The 22,567-nt window shown below is 42.5% G+C and overlaps 1 protein-coding gene across 1 annotated transcript in view; it reads right to left on the reverse strand.

Moving 5' to 3' along the window:
* LOC142497603 (kinesin-like protein KIF18B) overlaps positions 1-22,567 on the reverse strand; it is a 40,982-nt gene that overhangs the window by 8,438 nt on the left and 9,977 nt on the right. Inside the window, exons 7-12 of the mRNA XM_075605630.1 lie at positions 20,888-21,064; positions 20,087-20,161; positions 19,843-19,952; positions 15,279-15,417; positions 11,904-11,995; positions 9,530-9,762 (exon numbers count right to left, since the gene is read on the reverse strand). Coding sequence (XP_075461745.1) covers positions 9,530-9,762; positions 11,904-11,995; positions 15,279-15,417; positions 19,843-19,952; positions 20,087-20,161; positions 20,888-21,064 — 826 coding nt within the window. The remainder of the gene's footprint in view (positions 1-9,529; positions 9,763-11,903; positions 11,996-15,278; positions 15,418-19,842; positions 19,953-20,086; positions 20,162-20,887; positions 21,065-22,567) is intronic.

Genomic DNA, 22,567 nt, shown 5'->3' on the forward strand with positions numbered 1-22,567 from the left:
AAAGCAGGATGTAATTTCTCTTCAGAAGGACTTGGAGAGACTGGAAACTTGAGCAGGTAAATGGCAGATGAGGTTTAATAAAGATAAATGCAAGGTTATGCATTTGGGAAGCAAGAATAAACAGGCAACTTACAAATTAAATGGGGATAAATTAGGGCAATCCTTGATGGAGAAGGATTTAGGAGCGCTTGTAGATAGCAGGCTTAGCAATAGTGCCCAAAGTCATGCAGTAGCTGCAAATGCAAACAATATCTTATATTAAACAGCCAATGGATGGAAGGGAAGTAAACATAATTATGCCCCTTTACAAAGCATTAGTAAGACCACACCTTGAATATGGTGTACAATTTTGGGCACCACTCCTTAGAAAAGACATTATGGAACTAGAGAGTGAAGAGAAGAGCCACCACATTAATAAAGGGGATGGACAATCTACATTTATGAGATTTATTCACATTAGAAAAGAGGCGTCTAAGAGGGGATATGATAACTATATACAAATATTCGGGGACAATACAATTGGCTTTCAAAATAACTATTCATCCCAAGGGCAGTACAAAGGACACGGATCATCCCTTAAAGTTGGAGGAAAGGAGATTTCACCAGCAACAAAGGAAAGGGTTCTTTACAGTAAAGGCAATTAAAATGTGGAATTCATTACCCATGGAGACTGTGATGGCAGATACAATAGATTTGTTAAAAAAAAGGTTAGACATCTTTTTAGAAAGGAAAGGTATACAGAGATATACCAAATAAGTATACATGGGAAGGATATTGATCCAGGGAGTGATCCGATTGCCAATTCTTGGAGTCAGGAAGGAGTTTATGTTTCCCCTTATGAGATATCATTGGATGATATTTCACTGGGGGTTTCTGGTTTGCCTTCCTCTGGATCAATATACTATAAGTACGGATGTAGGATAAAGTATCTGTCATCCAAATTTAGCACAGGTTGAACTTGATGGACTTAAAACCACACAAATAATCATAAAGATTATATAAAGCCCCCTATAATTGCACTCAAGGTAGGTGACAATAGGATTGGTTTGTCAGATACAGTATAGGCCAAAGAATAGCCAAACCCTGATATAGGAAACACTACCAAAAAGGTCCCACTATTATATGAAAAATAACAAATACTTTATTGGTGTATATTATAAAAACCGACGAAACACTTATAAAAATGCAAAACATTGCATACATATAATCCCCAACTGTGTTGGGTAACGGTGCTCTATGATCACTATATGTGACAAATAGCTATCAAGTATAAATCGCTATATATACTCTGCTGCAGAATTACTCAAAGTGGGTACTAGTGTTATACTAATATACCTTACTAGGCTTCTAAAGGTGACCACCAAACGTGATAATAATTTGGCTATAAGCCCTCGATAGGATCTGGTCAAATAGAGAACCCTAGTATAACCCACAAACATCTGCAAAATACCCCCAGTAGCACAGATCCCCACCGTAGGTCAGATCATGCAGCAAACCTCAGCATGGAAGGGGGCCAAATGTGTGTAAGTACCCCAAGCATAAGTTATTGAAGTATCCGCAGTGCACAGTATAGCGTGCATTCAGCAGGGGATCTGTGAACCAACTTAGTGCAGGGTCACCTCCCCCCTCCCCCCCCCCCCCTGTTCCTCCCCTTGGATTCCTATATGTTATGTAATGACCACATAGGTGTCCGTTTTATGCCTCTTTAAATTCAATCAGGCATATGTACTTTGTCCCTCCCCCCCAAGGAGGGTATAAAAAGGTCTCACTACTCGATGACACACACCACCTACTCCTCCCCCTTGAGAAAGCGCGTGGTGACGCGTGAAACGTACGTCGGGGAACGCCGTGACGTCATGACGCTGGCGCATGCGCATGTGTTTTGGTGTAACGGAGGCTCCTAACTAAATACGGAGCATACAGGCTGCAGATAACGCACCAATATCAGGTTGTATCGTGCCCAACTGGGACCCGCTTGTTTTATAGCACTTAGGGGGGTGTCCTCTTGCCCTTACGATGCATCTTACCTAGAGTTATTTTGTAATTCAAGCGGGCACAGCCAATGCCCTCTATGTGACCTGACCCTGCACTAAGTTGGTTCACAGATCCCCTGCTGAATGCACGCTATACTGTGCACTGCGGATACTTCAATAACTTATGCTTTGGGTACTTACACACATTTGGCCCCCTTCCATGCTGAGGTTTGCTGCATGATCTGACCTACGGTGGGGATCTATGCTACTGGGGGTATTTTGCTGATGTTTGTGGGTTATACTAGGGTTCTCTATTTGACCAGATCCTATCGAGGGCTTATAGCCAAATTATTATCACGTTTGGTGGTCACCTTTAGAAGCCTAGTAAGGTATATTAGTATAACACTAGTACCCACTTTGAGTAATTCTGCAGCAGAGTATATATAGCGATTTATACTTGATAGCTATTTGTCACATATAGTGATCATAGAGCACCGTTACCCAACACAGTTGGGGATTTTATGTATGCAATGTTTTGCATTTTTATAAGTGTTTCGTCGGTTTTTATAATATACACCAATAAAGTATTTGTTATTTTTCATATAATAGTGGGACCTTTTTGGTAGTGTTTCCTATATCAGGATTTGGCTATTCTTTGGCCTATACTGTATCTGACAAACCAATCCTATTGTCACCTACCTTGAGTGCAATTATAGGGGGCTTTATATAATCTTTATGATTATTTGTGTGGTTTTAAGTGGTTCTCTCCCCCTTGCACCAGGTAGATAGTGTTTTTGTTTGTTTCATGTTTGTTGGTTTGGTGCTGCGACGTTTTATGTGTGTTTATATATATGAACTTGATGGACGCATGTCTTTTTTCAACCTCATCTACTATGCAAGTACTATGTAACTATCTCCTTTGGAACGCTGCTGGGCCTGGTACTACTCTCTCTCTCTGCCTGTGATCAGTATCCCCGTCTAGAGTACTGAATGCCATCACGTGGCCTTCTGGATGAGAGTCAGCTATGGACCCACAGATGGGGCTGGTCCAACTATACCTCTGGGTTTCCACTTGGGGAGCCCCCTATAGGCATAGACTGCCTCTCTGTGAACCTTTAGAGTAGTGTGGAGCCATTCCTAGGCACGCTAACGGGACACTGTCCCTAACTAGAAATCAATAACGGGAATCCTTAAACTATCCTAGATATCTACAGTATAAACCTATATACACATCACAGTGAGATCCCTCACCTGTGACTGCTCCTGGAACCTAACCTTCTAGAAGCCTCTCCCCTCTATATATATCCTGCAGTGACATCACTATGACTGGGCAAAAAAGGGAGGGGCTATTATTCAGCCTAGTTACCCAGCACTATGTGATGGGGAAGGGGCGTTACTTTGTGTGGGCCCTCACAGCTAACCCAATAAAGGCCATAGTATCCACACACAAAAAGGGGGGGGGGGGGGGGTTACATTGGTATTTCATGTTTGAGCAAAGTGATTTAGGGATAACTGGCAGTGAAGTCATTAAACATTATTAGAACGCAACTTTTTTGCTGCTGCAGATTTGAACAAACGAGTCTCTCAGTCAGTTATCTTTGATGAGACAATGTTGGATGCCTTTCCATCCCAAAGAAGTTCTAGTAACATTTTTAACTAAAAAAGTCAAGCAAGAAGCAGCCTATGGTTGCAGGAAGGATGGAACGCTGTGAGTGACACCCTTTTTTAGTTCGCTTCGATTTAAACATTCTCTTAAAGAAGTTAATGGGCATTGCAAGTTCGACTACTTTAGTTTTCGAAATTCGATTGAACTTGTATAAAAAACAAACACACCACCCCCTTTTTAAGTTGCTGCTACTATTAAAAAGCAAATGAGCAAATTTTGAACTATCTGGGATGTTTTTCTCTGGGATGCAACAGTTGCAGTCGCGGGTTTTCCGAACTTTTAGAAAGTATGCGTTAAACTGTGGAGAAGCGAATCTCGACAGCCTCACATATCTCTACTAAGTTGTATTGTAACACAATGTGGTCATTAGTTCAGTGGGTACTGTGGAGTAGTACAAAGGTTTTATATATTAAATGGTGTACAGTATAAGAACATTATTTTTTTTTTAAAAATTTTAAAAGGTAGTATCTGAAGCATAAATCATATTGTATTTGTTCTAGATCCCTTTCATAGTAATAAAAACATTTATTTTCAAGGGAGGATTCAATGAACTTCAGGTTTCAACTATTGTCAATCGCGGTCTAATCTCAACGTGAATATCCGAGAACAAAGTTCTATATTCCAGTATTCCCAACAATCTAAGACTACACCAAAGCGTTCAAATGAAACTACATGTGACAGAATGAATCAGATGGAGCCATCAAGTCATTAAGACGTGACCACACTAAACTGGTAATGATCTAAATGCCAATCTATAAAAAACATGGTGACGGACGCAATGTTTACTGATGTTTTGTTTACGCATAATCTGAAGTGGGGTTTCACAGATCTGAACCCCACCATTTTTATTTTTGGTGATTCCCCTGGCTACAGAAACAATGTCACCACTAGCCTTGTCCTCTAATGTCACCCATAGCAAGCATCCCACCCGATAATAGGAAACGTGTTGTGCATGCCTGCGCGGTTCAGTGTATTATGACACCAACAAAATGACATCAGTTTCACCAACATCTCTGAGAGAAGACAAGCTTATGAACGAACTATCCACAGAGTCAGGGTTCACAAATATTAAGGTGCAAATTAAACTTTCCCCAGATGGTAACGATCATCTCAGAGAGAACAGACTTTGCTCATTACTGTGAAACTTGTATCATCACATGTAGTAAATCTATACAAATATCTGAAGCTTATTTTTATTTTTTTTAAAGACACTACTTCCTTATGAAGCCTCATCAATATCCCATCTGTCAAATACCAGCCAAATTCTTATACAAAATGTGGGGTGGATTAGGCAAATAATCCTGAAAACTAACAAAGAATTCTGATCTCTCGCACCCGTCGGCTGAAACAAACAGAAAAGAGATTGCACAGACATGATCTTGTATAAAATCGGAATTATTCCTGCCTTATGCCAAGACTATGCACGCATTGTGTACTTTTCCTTAATAATGAAGCCTAGAATGTTACCGTTTCATTTTTAAAACGAGTTAAACTATTTCCCCTACTTCCTTTCCATCAACATCCCAAGGCTCGCACCACACTCCACCTGGGTGGTGCACAGAACTGGAGGCGGAACCACGTAAAGGCAGCTGGACAGAGCGTGCCATGTGTGTCCCCTCCGGGATACGTCTCAATTGTTTCTTTGTGGGTTCAACCTCCTGCTAAGATATGACAAGTTTATGCTTACGATAATTAGAGAGAGAGAAAAAAAGCAACAAAAACTTAATGTCTTAATTTAACCCAGCAAATAAAAGTATTACATTATGAAAGATCCAACAAGGGTAATTGTAGATATGTTGTCTACATATAGGGCCACAGATGTGAAACAATAGTGGTCAATGAAACGGTGTCAGCACAGCAGCGTCATTCAAAGCTACTCTAACATATGAAAGGTAAACCATGTACCTACTGACCATTTCATCTCGACGTGTTCTTAAATGCAGTAGAGTTCTGCATAGCTGTCTGTCATAATGATATAAGATATTATGTATTTTAAACAATCTGGTGCTTCAGGGGTTAATGTGGTTACCGTCTGTCTTAAAATTCAAAAAAATTGTGTTTATGACATGCAAAGACCCTACCTGGGGTCGGTGCTGATCTACAAAGAGGGTTTAATTGAGGGGCACACAAAGTGAAATATATATCATTTAGAGGGGCATAAACGATAGTCAGATACGAGACGGTCAGCCTCAAAGGAAGCCAACAATGCTGAGATACCCCTTGTGCATCACAGAGTGGTGACACAGGTCACTACTTAGTTGGAGGACTTTATCAAAAATGAGAATATCATGTGACGCCATCTACTCTGCCAAATAGAGAGGTACATATCTGTCACTAGTGCGATTATTCAAATCAAACCATACCACACACTACATGGGTAAAAAGTGACAAGAACAGATATCCATTTGTCACTCAAATTTAGAAGAAAGATGCTCAAAATGAGTCTTGTTACATCCTTCATAAATCGCCTGAATCTATTGATATGAATCGTGTGTCTAAGTATTAGAAAAAGGAAGTAATGAGTACTTTTATATATTGAGGCAAGAAAGAAAAGTCTTTTTTAGGAGGTTTTTGAAGTGAAACTTCTTTAGCGGCGTGAATGCAGTTGATTGAGGGGGAAGTAAGTGGTGACAGAAGAGACAACACTCCTAGCAGAAGCCGTCAGTGTTGCCAGCTTCCACCAGGAGGAGTGACATACACACACACCTCTCCCTGAGATCCGAGCGCTGTGGCTCTGCCGGGGGGAGGAGAGAGGAAGGGGGCTGCTCCGGTCTGGTAACTTGGAGGAGGGTTGAGCTCGCCACATCCCCCGCAGCTACGCATACACAGCAGCACCGCCGAGCACCCCCTCCCCCAGTCAGTCGCCGAAGACCCCCGTGTCCCCATACCTCCGCAGAGCAGGACACAGCTCTGCCGGGGGAGAGAATGGGGGCTGCTCAGGGGCACTCAGACAGACCCCCCCCCCACCTCCCTGTACCTCTGCCAAGGTGGGGGGAGGTACGGGGGGCTGCTCCGGCAGAAGGCACCAGCACATACGGCCGTGTCTGCAGCTCTATGGACACGGGGAGACACACATGGAATTCAGTTATTATAAATCTAGAAGTGCAAATAGCTAAAACACGTGTTCCAAGTCAAACTTCATTGCGTTTTGGCACTGAAATTATGTTTCGATTATTAATTAAAAACCATTACCATTACAAATACAATTTTTGTGACAAAACGGTTACAAAAAAGACAAAGAAGTTTCAAATAAAATGTGCGTGCTCGGGGCGCGCGCGCACGCGCGCACACACACACACACACTTTTTTCTCTGTCATAAAACAGTCAATCTAGCAGCTTATTTACGACAGGGGTGGGCTTGTGTTGTTTCAATGAGGAAAAAATACTACAAAAGTCTTTGCAAGGTATTATGAAAATCAGAATTCAACAGAGGTGTGTTGGGATCAAACACGTGAATTTTCATATTTCTACGCTAGTGACCACTCTGGGGGGAAACCTCTAACATATGTACTGTATACGGATTTCTGTTTTACCTGTTATTTTAAGTAACGGTTTTGCATTTATTGTATCTATGTTCTTGTAATCTGTTTTCTGTAATCTAAGTTATATATATATGAAACAATTCTTTAATAAGTAATGCTTTGGGGCTCTGAATAAACTGTTGCATACTTTGCAGAGAGTATTTACATTTTCGGACACATCTTGCTGCAACTGATTGTGTGTTAAGTGCTTACTTTTTCTATAATAAACAGGGACCCGAGACCCGAGACCCTGGCAGATATGTATTAATGACATATTTTGCATACTTCCTGGTTGGTGGAAGCGGATAGATATGATTGCAATTGAGTAAGGGGTTAATATTAACTAATTGAAAGTACCTTGCAGAGGAGAAAGGCGAGTTGGCTAGAGTAGTCGTGTGTATTAACCCTGGTTGCATATGTAAGTCACGTGTGCTGTTCGTGACAGACAGTATATGGGGACGGATTGAGGGGATATATTGTTCATTTGAGGGACCTTGGCAAAGGTGAAAAGTGGGACAGCTTGCGAGTTGTATATTAATCCTTGTCCCGTATGCAGGTCACGTGCTCACAGGTCTGCCGTACCGTACGTGACAGTCATTGCAGAATATGACATTTAAAAATTCAAGGGACCGCTAAAGCAGGAGAGTATTTTGCTATATGGTGGGAAAATAGGACAGTATCAACTTTATATGTGCATACCATAAACACTGCACATCATATCCAAGAGAAGTATCTCTATGAATGTTTTTTTTCCCCATAGAAATGTATTACGTTCATCTATGTGAATTACAATTGAGAGATTTGGTGCACCCATCCACTTTGGATCCATTGCATCCTTCTACAACTGCAGAGGGGTCACCATGTACGCACAGACCTGAGTATTCCTTTATAGCAGTGTTTCCCAACTCCAGTCCTCAGGGAACCCCAACAGGTCAGGTCTTAAGGAAATCCCTGCTCCAGCACAGGTCATTTTGACTGAGCCACGTGTGCTGGAGCAGGGATATCCTTAGGACCTGACCTGTTGGGGTTCCCGGAGGACTGGAGTTGGGAAATACTGCTTGATAGTATTCCTCCTCTCTTGATCTACATGCCCCGCTTTCTCTCTGCCGTTCTCGCCCTTCTAACCCCAGACCCTGGCTAAATTCCCACTCGCGCATGCTGCGTTCCTGCACTCGTCCCTCTGAACGCCTCGAAGAAATCTCACAGTCTCGCAGACTTCAGTACAAATTTATGCTATCCTGTTTCAATTCTGCCCTCTCTCAGGCTAAACAAACCTACTTTTCTTCACTAATCAACACGCACAAGTCTAACCCACGCCGACTCTTCTCTGTCTTTGACTCCCTACTCAGACCACCCTCAGCTGACTTCTTCCTCCATCCCACCTCAGGATGTCTTTAATGACTATTTTAAGGGAAAGGTGGAATCCATACATCAGAACATCCCCTCTGTTTTCTCCTCCCACCCTACACTGCTTCCTAACTCTCCTCCTGCCTTCCTGGACTCTTTTTCTGATGTTACAGAGGAGGATGTGTCACTGTTGATCTCCTCTTCTACCTCTACCACTTGCCCTCTTGACCCCATTTCCTCCCATCTCCTAAAACCTCATGCTTCTACTATAATCCCTAAACTAACTTTTAACTCCTCCCTCTACTCGGGTACCTTTCCCTCCTCCTTCAAACATGCAACAGTCATACCATTACTCAAAAACAGCAAGCTTGACCCTACCTGTCGTTCTAACTATCGAGCTGTCTCCTTCCTGCCTTTTGCCTCTACCCCCTTTGTATCTAAAGCCCTCTCCCGCCTTAAACCTTTCTCACTCACAGCCCTACACCTCTGGAATACCCTTCCCGTCAACACCCGACTAGTACCCTCTCTATCCACCTCTAAGACCCACCTTAAAACACCTGCTTAACGAAGCAAATGAGTAGCTCCGCGGCCAATACTATACACATGATACATAAAGCTTGGCCCCTTCCAGGCGCACTTACCAGTATGCCCTCCTACTATTTCTGTATGTCCTTCCTACCTACCAATTAGATTGTAAGCTCTTCGGAGCAGGGACACCTCTCCCTAAATGTTAATTTTTAAGTCTGAACCACTTATTCCCATGATCTATTTGTATGATTTGTTATTTATATGGATTGTCATGTGTATTACTACTGTAAAGCGCTATGTACATTAATGGCGCTATATAAATAAAGACATACATACATACATACATACATACATACATACTAGGGCGAGTTCTGTGTCTTGGAATAGAAGCTGTACTTCGTTTTAGAGGAAGTGGGACTCACAAAGCCTGCAGCAAACTAAAGTAAAAAAGGCAACACTTTTGTGTTTAGTACCACTTATCACCCAAACCCACCTTCCATAGCTGGCAGCTGTAAGTTTTCTTCTCCGAGGGTCTTGCTGGCTTCAGCTTCACAAACCTCCGTCTTCTGCTCCTTCTCAATCTTTTTAACATGGTTTATACTCGGACTTCCAAGTGCTAAAAGCTCCAGCTCCTGCAGCTCAGTGTCCATCTCTGGGGTCTGGAGGTTTGCACACTTCAGAATCTCCCATTGCTTTCGGACCACTTGCAATAGAGCACCGACCAGCCTGAAACAAAACCGCACTACAGGTATATAGGAAAGTGGATTCAAGTTGAAATCTTTACAGGTGGATCACTTTTCATCGGCAACAATACTTGCGGTACAAACTTAAAGTAAAATGCCTGCCCCAGAAAACAAGACCCAAGCCGTAAACAGTACCCAACAAGTTGGCGGTCCTCACATAGAAGAATACACTTGCTTTAAACCAGAGAAAGAGGAGCAGACCAGTATTGAACATTTACATAAGAAAATAAAAGCTGGTGATACAAGGGGAGGAGGGGGGGGGGAGGTAGGTGGAAAAAAAGCAAAAGCAAAATATATAGTGTAATATATAGTGTAATATGTTGATATTGAATACATTAAAAGCAAGAAGGTGAGTCGAGGACCCCGGGTCTGGAGCTGGTACCCGGAGTGGTGTCACAGAATCCGGGAGCAGAGGGGGCGCGTACGGACCGGAGGACTGAACGGGAGAGATACAGAAGTGGTGTCCCTACCCCCCACAGACTCCTGTACATAAGGGTAATTTATATGCGGATGATCACCAGAGGAGAATGTGAGCGGGTCTCCGGGGCTTTATTTTAAAGATAGCATTACACGGTTTTCTGTTTGATCCTCTTTTTCCTCGATGCACTGATGGTGGTCCCGGATTGAGGAGCCAGAGGAGAAGCAGACCATCAGTGGAATAAGATTTGAGGAAGGCTTCTAACAGGAAAGTGTCCTGTGAATGTATCGCTCACCATGCAATTCCTTCACCCAAGCTGTAATACGACAGGCATAAGCTTCTAGGGATCCATGTTTTAAAATGGATAAGAGTGACACTTTGTGCTCATTTGCATGTCATTACCCAGAATCCCTGGCTGCAGTGTTTTCTAAGAGATAATGGGGGAAGACAGGGTTGCAGACCTGTCTTAGACATGAAAATGCACCACAAGTGGTACTGTATTTTTATTTACTTTTCTGCCTTTCATTTCTTCAATAATCAACATACTACACTATATTTTCCCCGTGTAACACTACCTTTCCTTTTATCTTGGATACAATCTGTAGGGAGGTTATTTAGTTAGGCTGCAGGAGTTAGACGTTTATATTTAGTGTAGTGTGTGATTTTGTTATTACTCATTTTACTATTGTATAGAGCACATTTTTGAACCGTATGTCATGCAATTGTATGCCCGTAACATTTTTATAAAACAGAAAGGGCATTTAAACTTTTTAGCAGCACTTCAAATATCACTAACCGAACGTTTGCAATTGTCAACAAATCAGGGCATAATTTCACCAAACGACAACATCTCCCCTCACTAAGGTTCTCAGTGTTGGGTCTCCAGTAGCAGCTCACTAATGCAGTTACTCTAAATTGGTATCCAAATATTTCGCTTTATGCTTATGTATTATTTGGTTACAATGGAACATGAAGAAGAAAAAAAAAAAAAAAAAAGAAGAAGGATAGTCAAGGCAGCAACCCCCCAATTATTTCACAGAATCCAAACCAGGGGTTCCCCGAAGTTAAACCACCATATTCCTAGCTCTCGGACAGGGGAGCTCAACTCCAGCCCTCAAGAGCTACCAGCAGGTCAGGTTTTCAGGCTATCGCAGCTTCAGCACAGGTCGCTCTGATTGAGCCACCTGTGCTGAAGCAGGGATATCCTGAAAACCTGACCTGTTGGTAGCTCTTGAGGGCTGGAGTTAGCCACCCCTGCTCTAGGAACACCTTCGGTCCCAAGCAATATTACCTTTTTATGGGCCAGTAAAAAAAGAAAGTAAGAACCACAGATGGTGGTCGTCATTAGCAGCCACGTCCTACTCCGGTAACATTGCGGCTTCCTACTGGCCCGTGGAATTATGGCTTGGATAACAGCCATGTTGATTTCCCAAAAAGGACCCGAGTAGGGGGCATTGCTGCTTTAATTAAAAAAATAGGCTTCGTACACTAGAAACACTGGTTATCATCATTATGGCTTCTGTGGCAGAGAGGTTCTAGATTTATTTTCCCCTTTGACGAGTACTTAAGCACATTCTGCCCCTTTAAATAAACATAGTTTGCTTACGTGTCCCAGAACATAAGCATCATCCTATCTATTATGGCTGCCCTGCTATCTGGGGCTTCTGTGACTTCATACTTTCCGTGAGGCTTGGAAAAATACAAACCTGTCTGTCCTTTTGCCGCTTGGCCCTTCCAGAAAAGAAAGACCCTTCTCCTGTTCCGCTCCTCCAAGGCTGCTGTTCTGTGACACGGGGTCCTGAATCAGAGAGAAGGAAGGGACAGGTTTTTTGTTGTTGTTGTCTTGCCCATGTTGCAGCAGATTTCTCATTCAGAAGTTTGTCAACAGTTTACCCCCACCCACCCAACACAATGCCCCCCTCCCCCCCATTTGATCCGAGGCTAATGTAGGATGATGGACCATCAAAGCTCAGCTTCCTTCAGCCCCCACCAGCCAGGATCCCTTTGCATTACAGGTAAGAACCCCCAAAAAAGTGTATGGTTTCTATATAAATACTAATATCTACAATCCCAGCACACGAGAAAGGTACAAAGATGTGGCGGTAGCCGATGCAGAGCTGTGAAAAGAAAGATCATATAGTACAATAAAATGCTTTAGGGGTTCATACTTGCTTCCTTTCATTCAAATAGAAAAGACATACAGATAAATACACCGCACAGGCATAGAACGGTTAGAGAGAAGATTATGGAAAGCAGTGAGCTCAGGGGGAGCCGGGTTGCTTTCCCAAGCGCAGAAACACATGTACAATTCATTCCCAGCAATGTGCAGAATTCTCAGAACGACTGCTGAATTCATTATCTTTCTCCTCTCCATCAAACCAATGGCAGATCATTGATCAGCACACAGCAAAGATAATTACTCTTCAGCACCAAAATACCCAACTCCGCTTAGAATGTTCTACCTACAACACACACCAGACTTCAGGCTGAATGGGAGAAGGGAATGTTCCATGCAGGTCTCCTGCAAAGATCTGCCTCGCAGGTAACCAGCATGTGACCGTACGCAACCCAGGAAGGGGACCTTCGTGGGGCAAATGAGGCCACAGGAATGCTACTTCCTTTATTAGCCAGGAAAACCGCAGATGCTAAAGAGATTAGGAGAAAGCAAACAAGGGAAGCATCCAGGACATGATCTTCTGAGGCCCTGACATGTGATTAATTACTTGTGGGGGGAATATATTCCCTATACAGAAGCACATCAGCCTCAAAGATTAGAGTAAATAAGACAAACTTGTTAAACTGTGGCCAGTTCATAACCCTTTTGATGCCAGGTGGGCCAGCAATGAATGGTCTCATTTTGCAGGCCCCTTTGGCAGTAACGGGGTTAACATAACATGTCATGAAAATGCTTCTTATTATTTTTAGTCTATCACATATTTCCCCCCCCCACTATAAAAATGATTATGTTATGCATCTGGCAACCAGATCAATACAGAATAAACACGGAGCACTCACGTAAGAGAATGTAGCTGCCACGGGTGCAGACTGGAGCACGGAAAAAATCCAAGCTGCATATATGAAGATAAAGCCGGAAGCAATACATGATTCAGTAAAAAAAAAAAAACAAATGGTCAACATTTCGGCCCTACCCCATGACCTCTCTCTCAAGTCTTGAGAAAAGTCAATAGTGGGAGCGAAACGTGGACCGTTTTTTTTATTAAATCACTTATTGCACAAGCCCACGTGAGCGTGTCACACCAGTTCAATACTTCACTCTTTCCCCTCTGACATTTGTAAATTCTGCTATGTATTTTAACCCTTTGAGTGCCCCACAACGTGGTAGTTATGTAAATCTTTTGAAATAAATGCTCGTTGTCTTAATGGAGATCGCGTCCAGCAACGCAGGGCGGGATCTGCAAAGATGGTGGACAGAAGGAGGGGGGGGGGACTCATCGCCTTCCGTCATCAGTGACGGAGCGATCACCTGACCGCTTTGGAGAGAGCAGTCACCTGATGGCGAGTGTCAGAGGGGCTGCGATCCCTCCATCCCTCAAAGGGTTAAATGTGCAGCCAGGAATATACTGCAGTTGTGATTTGGCTGCTGTCGCGGTGTTCAACAAGAGCTTGCACAGGCAAAGCTCCCCTCCTGCCCCGGTCATCTTTGGCTCTTTGCTAAGGACAGCATGGGAGAAGTGTAAAAAACCTCCCCATTCATAGAACCCAACAAATGCCATTTGTAATTAATTTCCAGAGAAGCAAAATAAATCAAATCTTTTAGCAGGTTTAGATTCGATTTAAGGAAGCCAATTAGATGCCGGCAGTGTGGGATTGCACTTTTAAAAGGTTGGAAGCCAAAGAGTTACTTATGCTTGCTGTTTATGGACAAAATAACTTGTTTTAGTAACAGACATTAAAACAAACTCAGAAGCCAGACAAATATACATCTTTCATTATTAGTTGTGCAGATATAATGTGTGGTGTCCAGATGTAACGTGGGTAAGATTTAAACATGAAATAGTAACATGTTATCACTATGCTAACATCCCTTAAGGAAGAGAAAAGATTAGAGTAAGACAGGAGACTCCTCCGCATGGGTTAGGTATCTCATCACCATAACTGCACTTATATCACGAGGAATACCTTCTGTTGTGGAAGTGGGTTGGGATATTGCCAATACAGAAACGAAAAGGAAGAGAACGAGCATCATGCCCCCCACTTACTAGGTCCTACTGATCATGGCCCAAAAATGTTTTGTTTCTCTTTTACATCAAAATCTATAATCTGTGTGTGTCTGTCTGTCTGTCAGAACCATAGCTCAAAAGTCACGAAATCTAGAGACCTGAAACTTTGCATGCATACTAAGGGGATCCTAGGGGTGTGCACCTGGGGTTATTTTTAATTTTGGTATTTTTTCTTTCCTTCTGTTCCAGCTAGACCGCCAATTGGTTGGTTTCTCGGCGGATTGGTCTCTGCGCGAGAGAAGAAGAGGTAGGGGTGTAAGAGAGGAAGGTCACTGATGGGGGGTGTGTCAATGAGGGGGGAAGGTCACTGATTGTGTGTCAGTGAAGAGGGTTGTTGTCACTATAATTTGGGGGTGGGAGTCTGTGACTTGGGGTTGGAGGGTGCAGCCTCACTCACTGGAAGGTGGAATTATTGATCAGGTTAAAGAGGGTGCCATTATTGATTGACAGATTCAAGTTTGTGATGGAAAAGACAACTCCAGAGTACAGCAAACCGTGCTAAGCTGGGTACTTTAGCTAGAGTAAGATTCCACAAAAGGTTGTATTTATGCAAAAATATTTACTGTCGTGTTTTTTGAAGGAACTATTAAAAATGGCTAAAACTGAATTTTCCAAAACCCATCATGATCACCTGCCCTAAATTTCTGTGGCAGAAAGACTTCCTTTTATCTTGGTATCTGGATGGCATTCGTAAATAAAGAAGCTGGATTCTTACATTTAAAGCTACAGACAGCAGTACCTTTCCCCCCCCCCATCATACTCATCATCAAAAGCACAAGGACCTGCATTTAGCATAGTCCTAGTCCCACTGATACATACACCCTTGTTTTTCCCCCTCACCGGTTTCTCTCTGTTCTTCTTGAAACGCTGCCCGAGACGCTTCTGATCCCGACATTGGCATGATGATCTTGAGCCCAGCACCCGCAGACGGGTTTTGTACCCCTGCTCCGAACTTCCTGTATCCGGGGGTTCCTCCAGCCTGTGACAAATTGTCAAAAAAGACAGCAGTCAGACACTCTACTGGGAAAGCAATGGAGGAATGTAAGAAGAAATGCATGTGTCCAGTGACCATGGCAATAGGAAAATGAATCATCTCAGGCTGGCCTATAGCTCTGTGCCCTCCTTATTATTCTAAAATCCCTTTGCCGTCAGAGATTTATGGTGATACTGTGCAAGCAGATGTCCATGTTGTGTCTCAAACACACAACCCGCTTCAAAAGGTAACTCATGTCACACAGATAAGTGGTACAGTATCTAGCTGGCACATACTAATAAAAAGATAAAACTATAAAATACTGTGGGCATTACCAAGCAAGCAAACGCTGGTTAAAAAGCGAAGGATAAATCAAGAAAATTACGGTTTTAAATGGGGCTTTAACCAACGTGAAAATAAAACTACAATTTTAGCTACTTCAGTTCAATACAGCAACAGCGCTAACAGGCCATTGGTAGCGGCACAAACTGAACACGAATAAATAGTAAGTTAAAATCTTGTATGTTCACTCAATGTGATCAGCACATCTTTCTATTTGCTGCGTCAGTACTGGAACAAACGGCATCACGAGAAGGCTGAGATTGGGACAACGTCAAGCGTATTTATATAGATGCTGCAGTACGTATGCTTTCAAGAACTCCTCATTAGTCTCTTCCACAGATGTCATACGTGAAGAGAGCTACATGTATCAGAATCTCATGTACATAACCCAATCAATCATTTTCACTTTTACGTTAACACACACACACAATTTTTTATTGGGTTGAAGGAAAATCCAGTGTTGAAATGCGACATTTTTAAAACATTTACACAAAGAGGCGTATGATGTTGAAAGATGTACAATGATTAGAAGTGTTGGAAAGTGAAAGAAACATTGCGATACCTCTCCCAAGATAAGAGTTGGCAATGCATCTCATAGCAAAATCGACAGAGAAGGAATAGGTGTGTGTGTGTGTGTGCGTGTGTGCAAGAAGCATAAACAGATCCATTACACCCACGAGAGTGGATGGATCGGAGTAAACTTGTTCAGCTAGGTACATTCATTCAACACGTTCCAAAACACTAAAAAGAACTACATGTGTGGGTAATGTGAGACAGACACATCAAAGTGCTGAAAAAACAATAAATAAAATAGCTGCACTTGGCTATACACATAACAAGATCATGAAAGGGGGGCAGGGGGTAGAACAGATTGCTCGGCCGGGAATCCAGTTTCCATGCGGTAAATGCGACAATAAAAAAAAAAAAATCTTTAAAAAAAAAATACAAGAAGAAATGAAACTTTTAAAAAGAACAAAGCAGTGTTAAGCTCCCTCGCCCCCCGCCTCTTTACTTCTTCCAGATCCAATCTTAATGGCGAGAAATAAAAGGGGGAAAAAAAACACAACGGAGGAGAGAAATGTTTCCCAAGCCCTGCAGCGGCCGGCGCACATGTAATGCATTTGAGCTAAACTGTTCCAGATTCCCTGGGCAGACTTATGCTGTCATTATGGGTAACAATGCTTTGGAGTTTGTGTACACAGCATTGAGTGCAAACATACAAGTGTTTTCAAGCACCAGACAAGATAACTGGGTAACAAAAGTTGACTACTGTCAGCGGCAAAAACCTCAAAACCCGTCTTTCACTCGCCTAATATTTCCTGTCATTGGCAATCGTTTGGGCTGCGTTGCTTTTAAATGTATTGCATGCTCACTGGTTACAGTGAGGGTTAAGCTACATGAATGCATCTCATTCCCAGTAGCCTCTTCCCCATCTCCCCTCCTTATCGATGTCTTGTGTGCTGCGCAAACCAGGCATTTGAAAAGGCAAAGCACACACCATGGCCAGAACATTATTAACGCTCTGGCTAATAAGAGCACCTGTGGAGCAGAAGATTGCACGCCGCTTGATTTTTTGCAGCTTTGCAGATGCAAATTGCTCCAATACAGAGCAGTTCCGCCAACAATGCTACAGTTGGGAAATAAATATGCCACAACTTAATAAAAGCCACATTAGTAATAGCGTAGGGAGCTGTACATGGTTAGAGGAACAGGCAGGTCCTGCGACACGCCCGTGCAGCCGACACTACATCTTCAAGCTTCCATTTAACGACGAGGCTGCTACTCCCATTGCCCAGAAAACAGATTGGGGAGTTTAGACGTAATCGCAAAAATAGTGGTGGGAAGATGTTAGGATTTAGAACCAGGCGCTACGAAGTTGTTAGCAGCTGGTGATAAAATATGGAGGTCTTAAATGAGCGCCATTGCCTATGCCTTACTTCGACACATCCAGTTACTGGAAGGAGCATATGTCCGGAACACCCCAAAAAATAAGAGAGAAATATCTAGTGCAATAATGCCAAACAACATGTGATGAAAAAGGGGATCAAATCTTGGCTCATATGAAGAACCTACTTACAGGAAGTAGGATGTTAAACAGCGGTGACAGGAAACCACAAGGTTGCTTATCCGATGGATAATATCAGGCGTGATGTATCTCAGGGAGAAAAAACAACAGGGAGAACTCCTAGTGCAGACCTATATAAAAATGTATAAAAAATACCCAAGCAGCATATGTACTCACATGGTGTACATTAAATAAGGGCACATCAAATAATGTAATAAGCTGAGATTTGATCTTGCGCCAGAGAGGATCAGCATGCACGCCGCCTGTCCTGTATTTCTCCCGCTGGTGTCTCGCTTGAGATGGCGTCTTACGTCACATCCGCCATAATCATTATGCTCCTGACGAAGCTGACGGATCAGCGAAACGCGTAGAGCCGAGCCTGCAAGTGAGAGCTGTGATCCTGAGTCGAGAGGACCCATCGCCGCCTCTTTCCCCGAATATCCGGAAGCAGCCGACATACTGGCGGATGTGACGTAAGACACCATCTGAAGCGGGAAACCAGCGGGAGAAATACAGGACAGGCGGCGTGCATGCTGATCCTCTCTGGCGCAAGATCAACTCTCGGCTTATTACATTATTTGATGTGCCCTTATTTAATGTACACCATGTGAGAACATATGCTGCTTGGGTATTTTTTATACATTTTTATATTGGTCTGCACTAGGAGTTCTCCCTGTTGTTTTTTCTCCCTGAGATACATCACGCCTGATATTATCCATCGGATAAGCAACCTTGTGGTTTCCCGTCACCGCTGTTTAACATCCTACTTCCTGTAAGTAGGTTCTTCATATGAGCCAAGATTTGATCCCCTTTTTCATCACATATTGTCTGGCATTATTGCACTAGATATTTCTCTTATTTTTTGGGGTGTTCCGGACATATGCTCCTTCCAGTCCCTGGATGTGCCTACATGTTTTAGGAAATCTGTACTATTCCCATTGGAGGTTGAGATTTTATGTCTAATTCAACTTACACTTTATTTATTTGATTCTATAGATATCACTTATTTATCACTTGCAACGTGTGTCTTAAGCACCTTTCTAAATCACTTGGGTTCACTATGCCTTATTTCAACATCTTTGGCAACCATACGTAAAAACGACATCTGTGCAATGTGTGCACTTCATTGTGACTTTTGGGGGGCTCAGTTTAAGCCTAGCGGAAGAAAGCTCTGCAGCCGGTAGCTTGATCATTGGAAGAATAGTTGTTATGATGTGTGTTTTAAGTTCTAGTTCAGCCTGATATAAGCTCCAACACTTCCATGATGATGCGAGGCGTCAGGCCGCACCTCATCATCAGGCATATAAAATCCCTTCCCTTCTCCAGATCTCGGTGTGTTCTCAAGAATAGGAAGCATTGCCTGGCAGTGTCTGTGCACCTAAAGATCGGCAAGTACAGCCATGGCTCCAGAAAATAAATATATGTTGCAAATGCGGAGTCCTTGGAATGTAGTTTTGATTAGCGCGGGTCCCAAGAGCAGCATAATTAAGAAGGGGTCTAAAATTAATAACAGTTTGATTTACGGACTATCAGACACTAAAACAAAACTATAGAACGTGTACGCCCATGTTTGCTCATTTAAATACATCTCTACAACTCTAAAGGGGGTCTTATTTTTAGGAGGCGCAAACCGGCCATTGGTGCCCCCACAATGATTTTGCGTGACGACTTCGCTGTCGTTAGCCATCTCTAAACCAGCTCCCAAGAGCGCTCTACACACTACACTTATACCGCGCTCTACTGTTAGCACGGGATGCTTCAAATACCAGCGGTGCACTTGCATTGCCTCACATTCTAGAGTGCATGGGAACAATCTAGCCAGCAACCCCAGTCCTCAAGAGCCACCAACAGGTCAGGTTTTCAGGATATCCCTAGTTCAGCACAGCTGGCTCAATCGAAGACTGAGCCAGCTGTGCTGAAACAGGCATATCCTTAAAACATGAATTGTTGCTGGCCCCAGAGGACTGGGTTTGTCGTCGTCCCCAGCGCTAGGCCACTAACAGGAAGAGACATAGGGATGTTACCTTGGAGACGTCTGATGTTCTGGGCTGTGGCACGCGGGGACATCGTTAGGTTGTTGCAGACCAATCTCTTTCCTCTCATAGGAGCGAAGCTTTGCCTTTAGGTCATCCACCTGATAAGTAAACATTGACATCCCATAAGTGAGCTGTGTCCCTTCCCGTGACAAAATACAATACACTGCAGAATGTCATCACCACTCCTCCTCCCACTGTGGCATTCACCACGAGCTCATGTTGATGCCCTCACCTCGGCTTTCAGCTCTTCGCATACTGCAGCATATTTGCTGATGTGGCAATCAAGGTTGATAACATTGCTCTTCAACTGGAAATGCCAAGAATATGGAGAGAAAGAAAAACGTACAGTCATCAGTTTCGCACACATTCCTTCTGCCGGGGAAGTCGGGCAGCAGTATCGTTGGCATATATATTCCTTTTCAAACACTCCCAATTCTTAAAAAGTTAAAAAAAAATCGCAGTGTGCATAAGATATAGGTATGTGAAGAGACTTAATCAGTTCCATGCTAGGAACAGAATAACCAGGCTGCATTACTATATTTGAGATCATATTCTGTTTTAGTAAGCGAAAATTCCTAGCCATGTGAGAGACTCTTTCATGCAAGGTGTGTGGCATGATCACTATTATTTGTAGTTAAATGGGTTAAAAAAAAAAAATAGCTTGCCCACCTAAATTCCTTAAAATGGACATTACCAACTAGGTAAGGAATATAGTATAGTAATATAGAATATAGTAATATAGAATATAGTCTGTTTGTGGACCTTCAAACCTGCAGATGGTTCATCCGGGAGAAATGTTACATCCTACCCATGATGGCATATAGGAGCAGCAATTATTTTACTTTAAACATACCTCAGCAATGACGTCTGCATTGCAATGATCAAATACATTAATCTATGAAAGCTTTTGATATACTATTGTATCTTCATAACATAGCTTCTAGTCTTATACTAGTACCACATCCCAAAGCATTACGTTATATGGCTGAAGTACTGTGAGAACAGAGGGCCCAGGGGCTCACACGGAACTCACCGAGAGCTTTATCTCCTTGGCGCGATTGGCATACTTCAGAGTGTTGTAGGTGTCGTCGTAGCTGAGAGATGACGGGCTTACAGCCGCAATCATGACCGTTCTGCAGTTGCCGCCAATGGAGTCCTTCAGAAGCCGGGTCAGTTTGCTGTCCCGATATGGGATATGAGCTTTCCTGCTCTGTGCACAGAGAGAGCAGCAGCTGTGAGTTACATAGACTGACACTCTCATAGGGTATGAGAAAGTAATATGAGGGTAGTAAAAACAAGACATTGAGCCAAATGTACGATGCAATGCTATTCCACAAGGCCCCTATGGCGCTGGATGACACCACATGGCCCATTCAAGTGAATGGACTTATATATGGGCCCTTGTGTTTCAGAAGACATTGGTTGGTAATCCGCATTGAAAATAATTCTACGGCCCAGATCCATGATAGGGTGCAAAGCTTCAGCACGCCTTTATGCCCAGAATCTCTCCATAAGTTATTTATCCAAAATTAGAGAGAACGGTGTGTTGTCACTATCTCTCTCCAGCTAGAAGTCCATTTATTGATGCACTCTGGGACTATTAAAACGTAACATTTATTAAATATAATGCTAAAAGTCTACACATAAAAAATGTAAATGATAAGTATGTGTGTAGTGTGATAAAAATAGGATGGGAGTAGGACAGGTGAGATAAGGTTGAACCTGAGGTGTATTGCCAAATAATTACTAATTACCGGATAATGTGATTTATTGGAAAAATACTCTCGGTAACAAATGCAATGTAACCACCTTAAGGGACCTAACTATTAGTAGGGTAACTGAACCTCGTGGGTGCCTCTACAGTGGTATTGCTAGTATTTAGCCTGCTGGTGCTGTAATAGAATGTGATCACTGACACAGCATACCCATCAAACAATCTATGATGGCAAAACATAGAACTAACCTGCAGCATCTAATATAAAGCTATCTACAACAGGTATGGTTGTAATCTAAGATCAAGGTTAAACATGAAGATCAACAAAACCATAGTACAGCTCTAACCTAATGATAGACATAACTCCTAGCTACTAAATTATAATGGTCACAATGAATGCAGGTTAAATTCAACACAATCATAGGTTGGTGGTATGTGGATTGAGCCCGTGCAGGACAACATCTATACACTTAGATATTGATATACCATATCATCCCATCTATGAATAGAATATCCATGTAAATAAAGTGTATAGTGTAAAGTTATACTTTTCTAATGGTTTTTAAAAATGCAGCAATCCCTTAGACTGGCCTGTGTACCATACAGTGTCACTGTGTTTAGTTCAATTTGGTCCCAAGACTGACTGCACCGTTACATCTCATTTATTGACGGCCCATGTTAAAGTAACACACAAAATTGGTCTGCGCTTTCTGGGAGGACAAAAATAACGTCTTCTAACGAATGGTAAAAAAAAAAAAAAAAAAAGAAGAAAGAAAAAGCCGCCGTGCATGTAATTGTCCATAAGAAAATGAAATTCTGCGGCAGCATCAAGAAGCACGAACGTGAGTTCATTAGTATTATAATTAGTACATCAGGTTTCGCAGCCTCAAAATATTTTCCAACCGTCTTTATTCTTGTAAAAAAAAAAAAAAAAAACCCCAGTGAAAGTTCATCCTGCAGCTGAACTGCAAAAATCAATATATTTTCTGAATAAGAAAC

The sequence above is a fragment of the Ascaphus truei genome, chromosome 6 (assembly GCF_040206685.1).
Source record: "Ascaphus truei isolate aAscTru1 chromosome 6, aAscTru1.hap1, whole genome shotgun sequence".
Taxonomy (NCBI): Eukaryota; Metazoa; Chordata; class Amphibia; order Anura; family Ascaphidae; genus Ascaphus; species Ascaphus truei.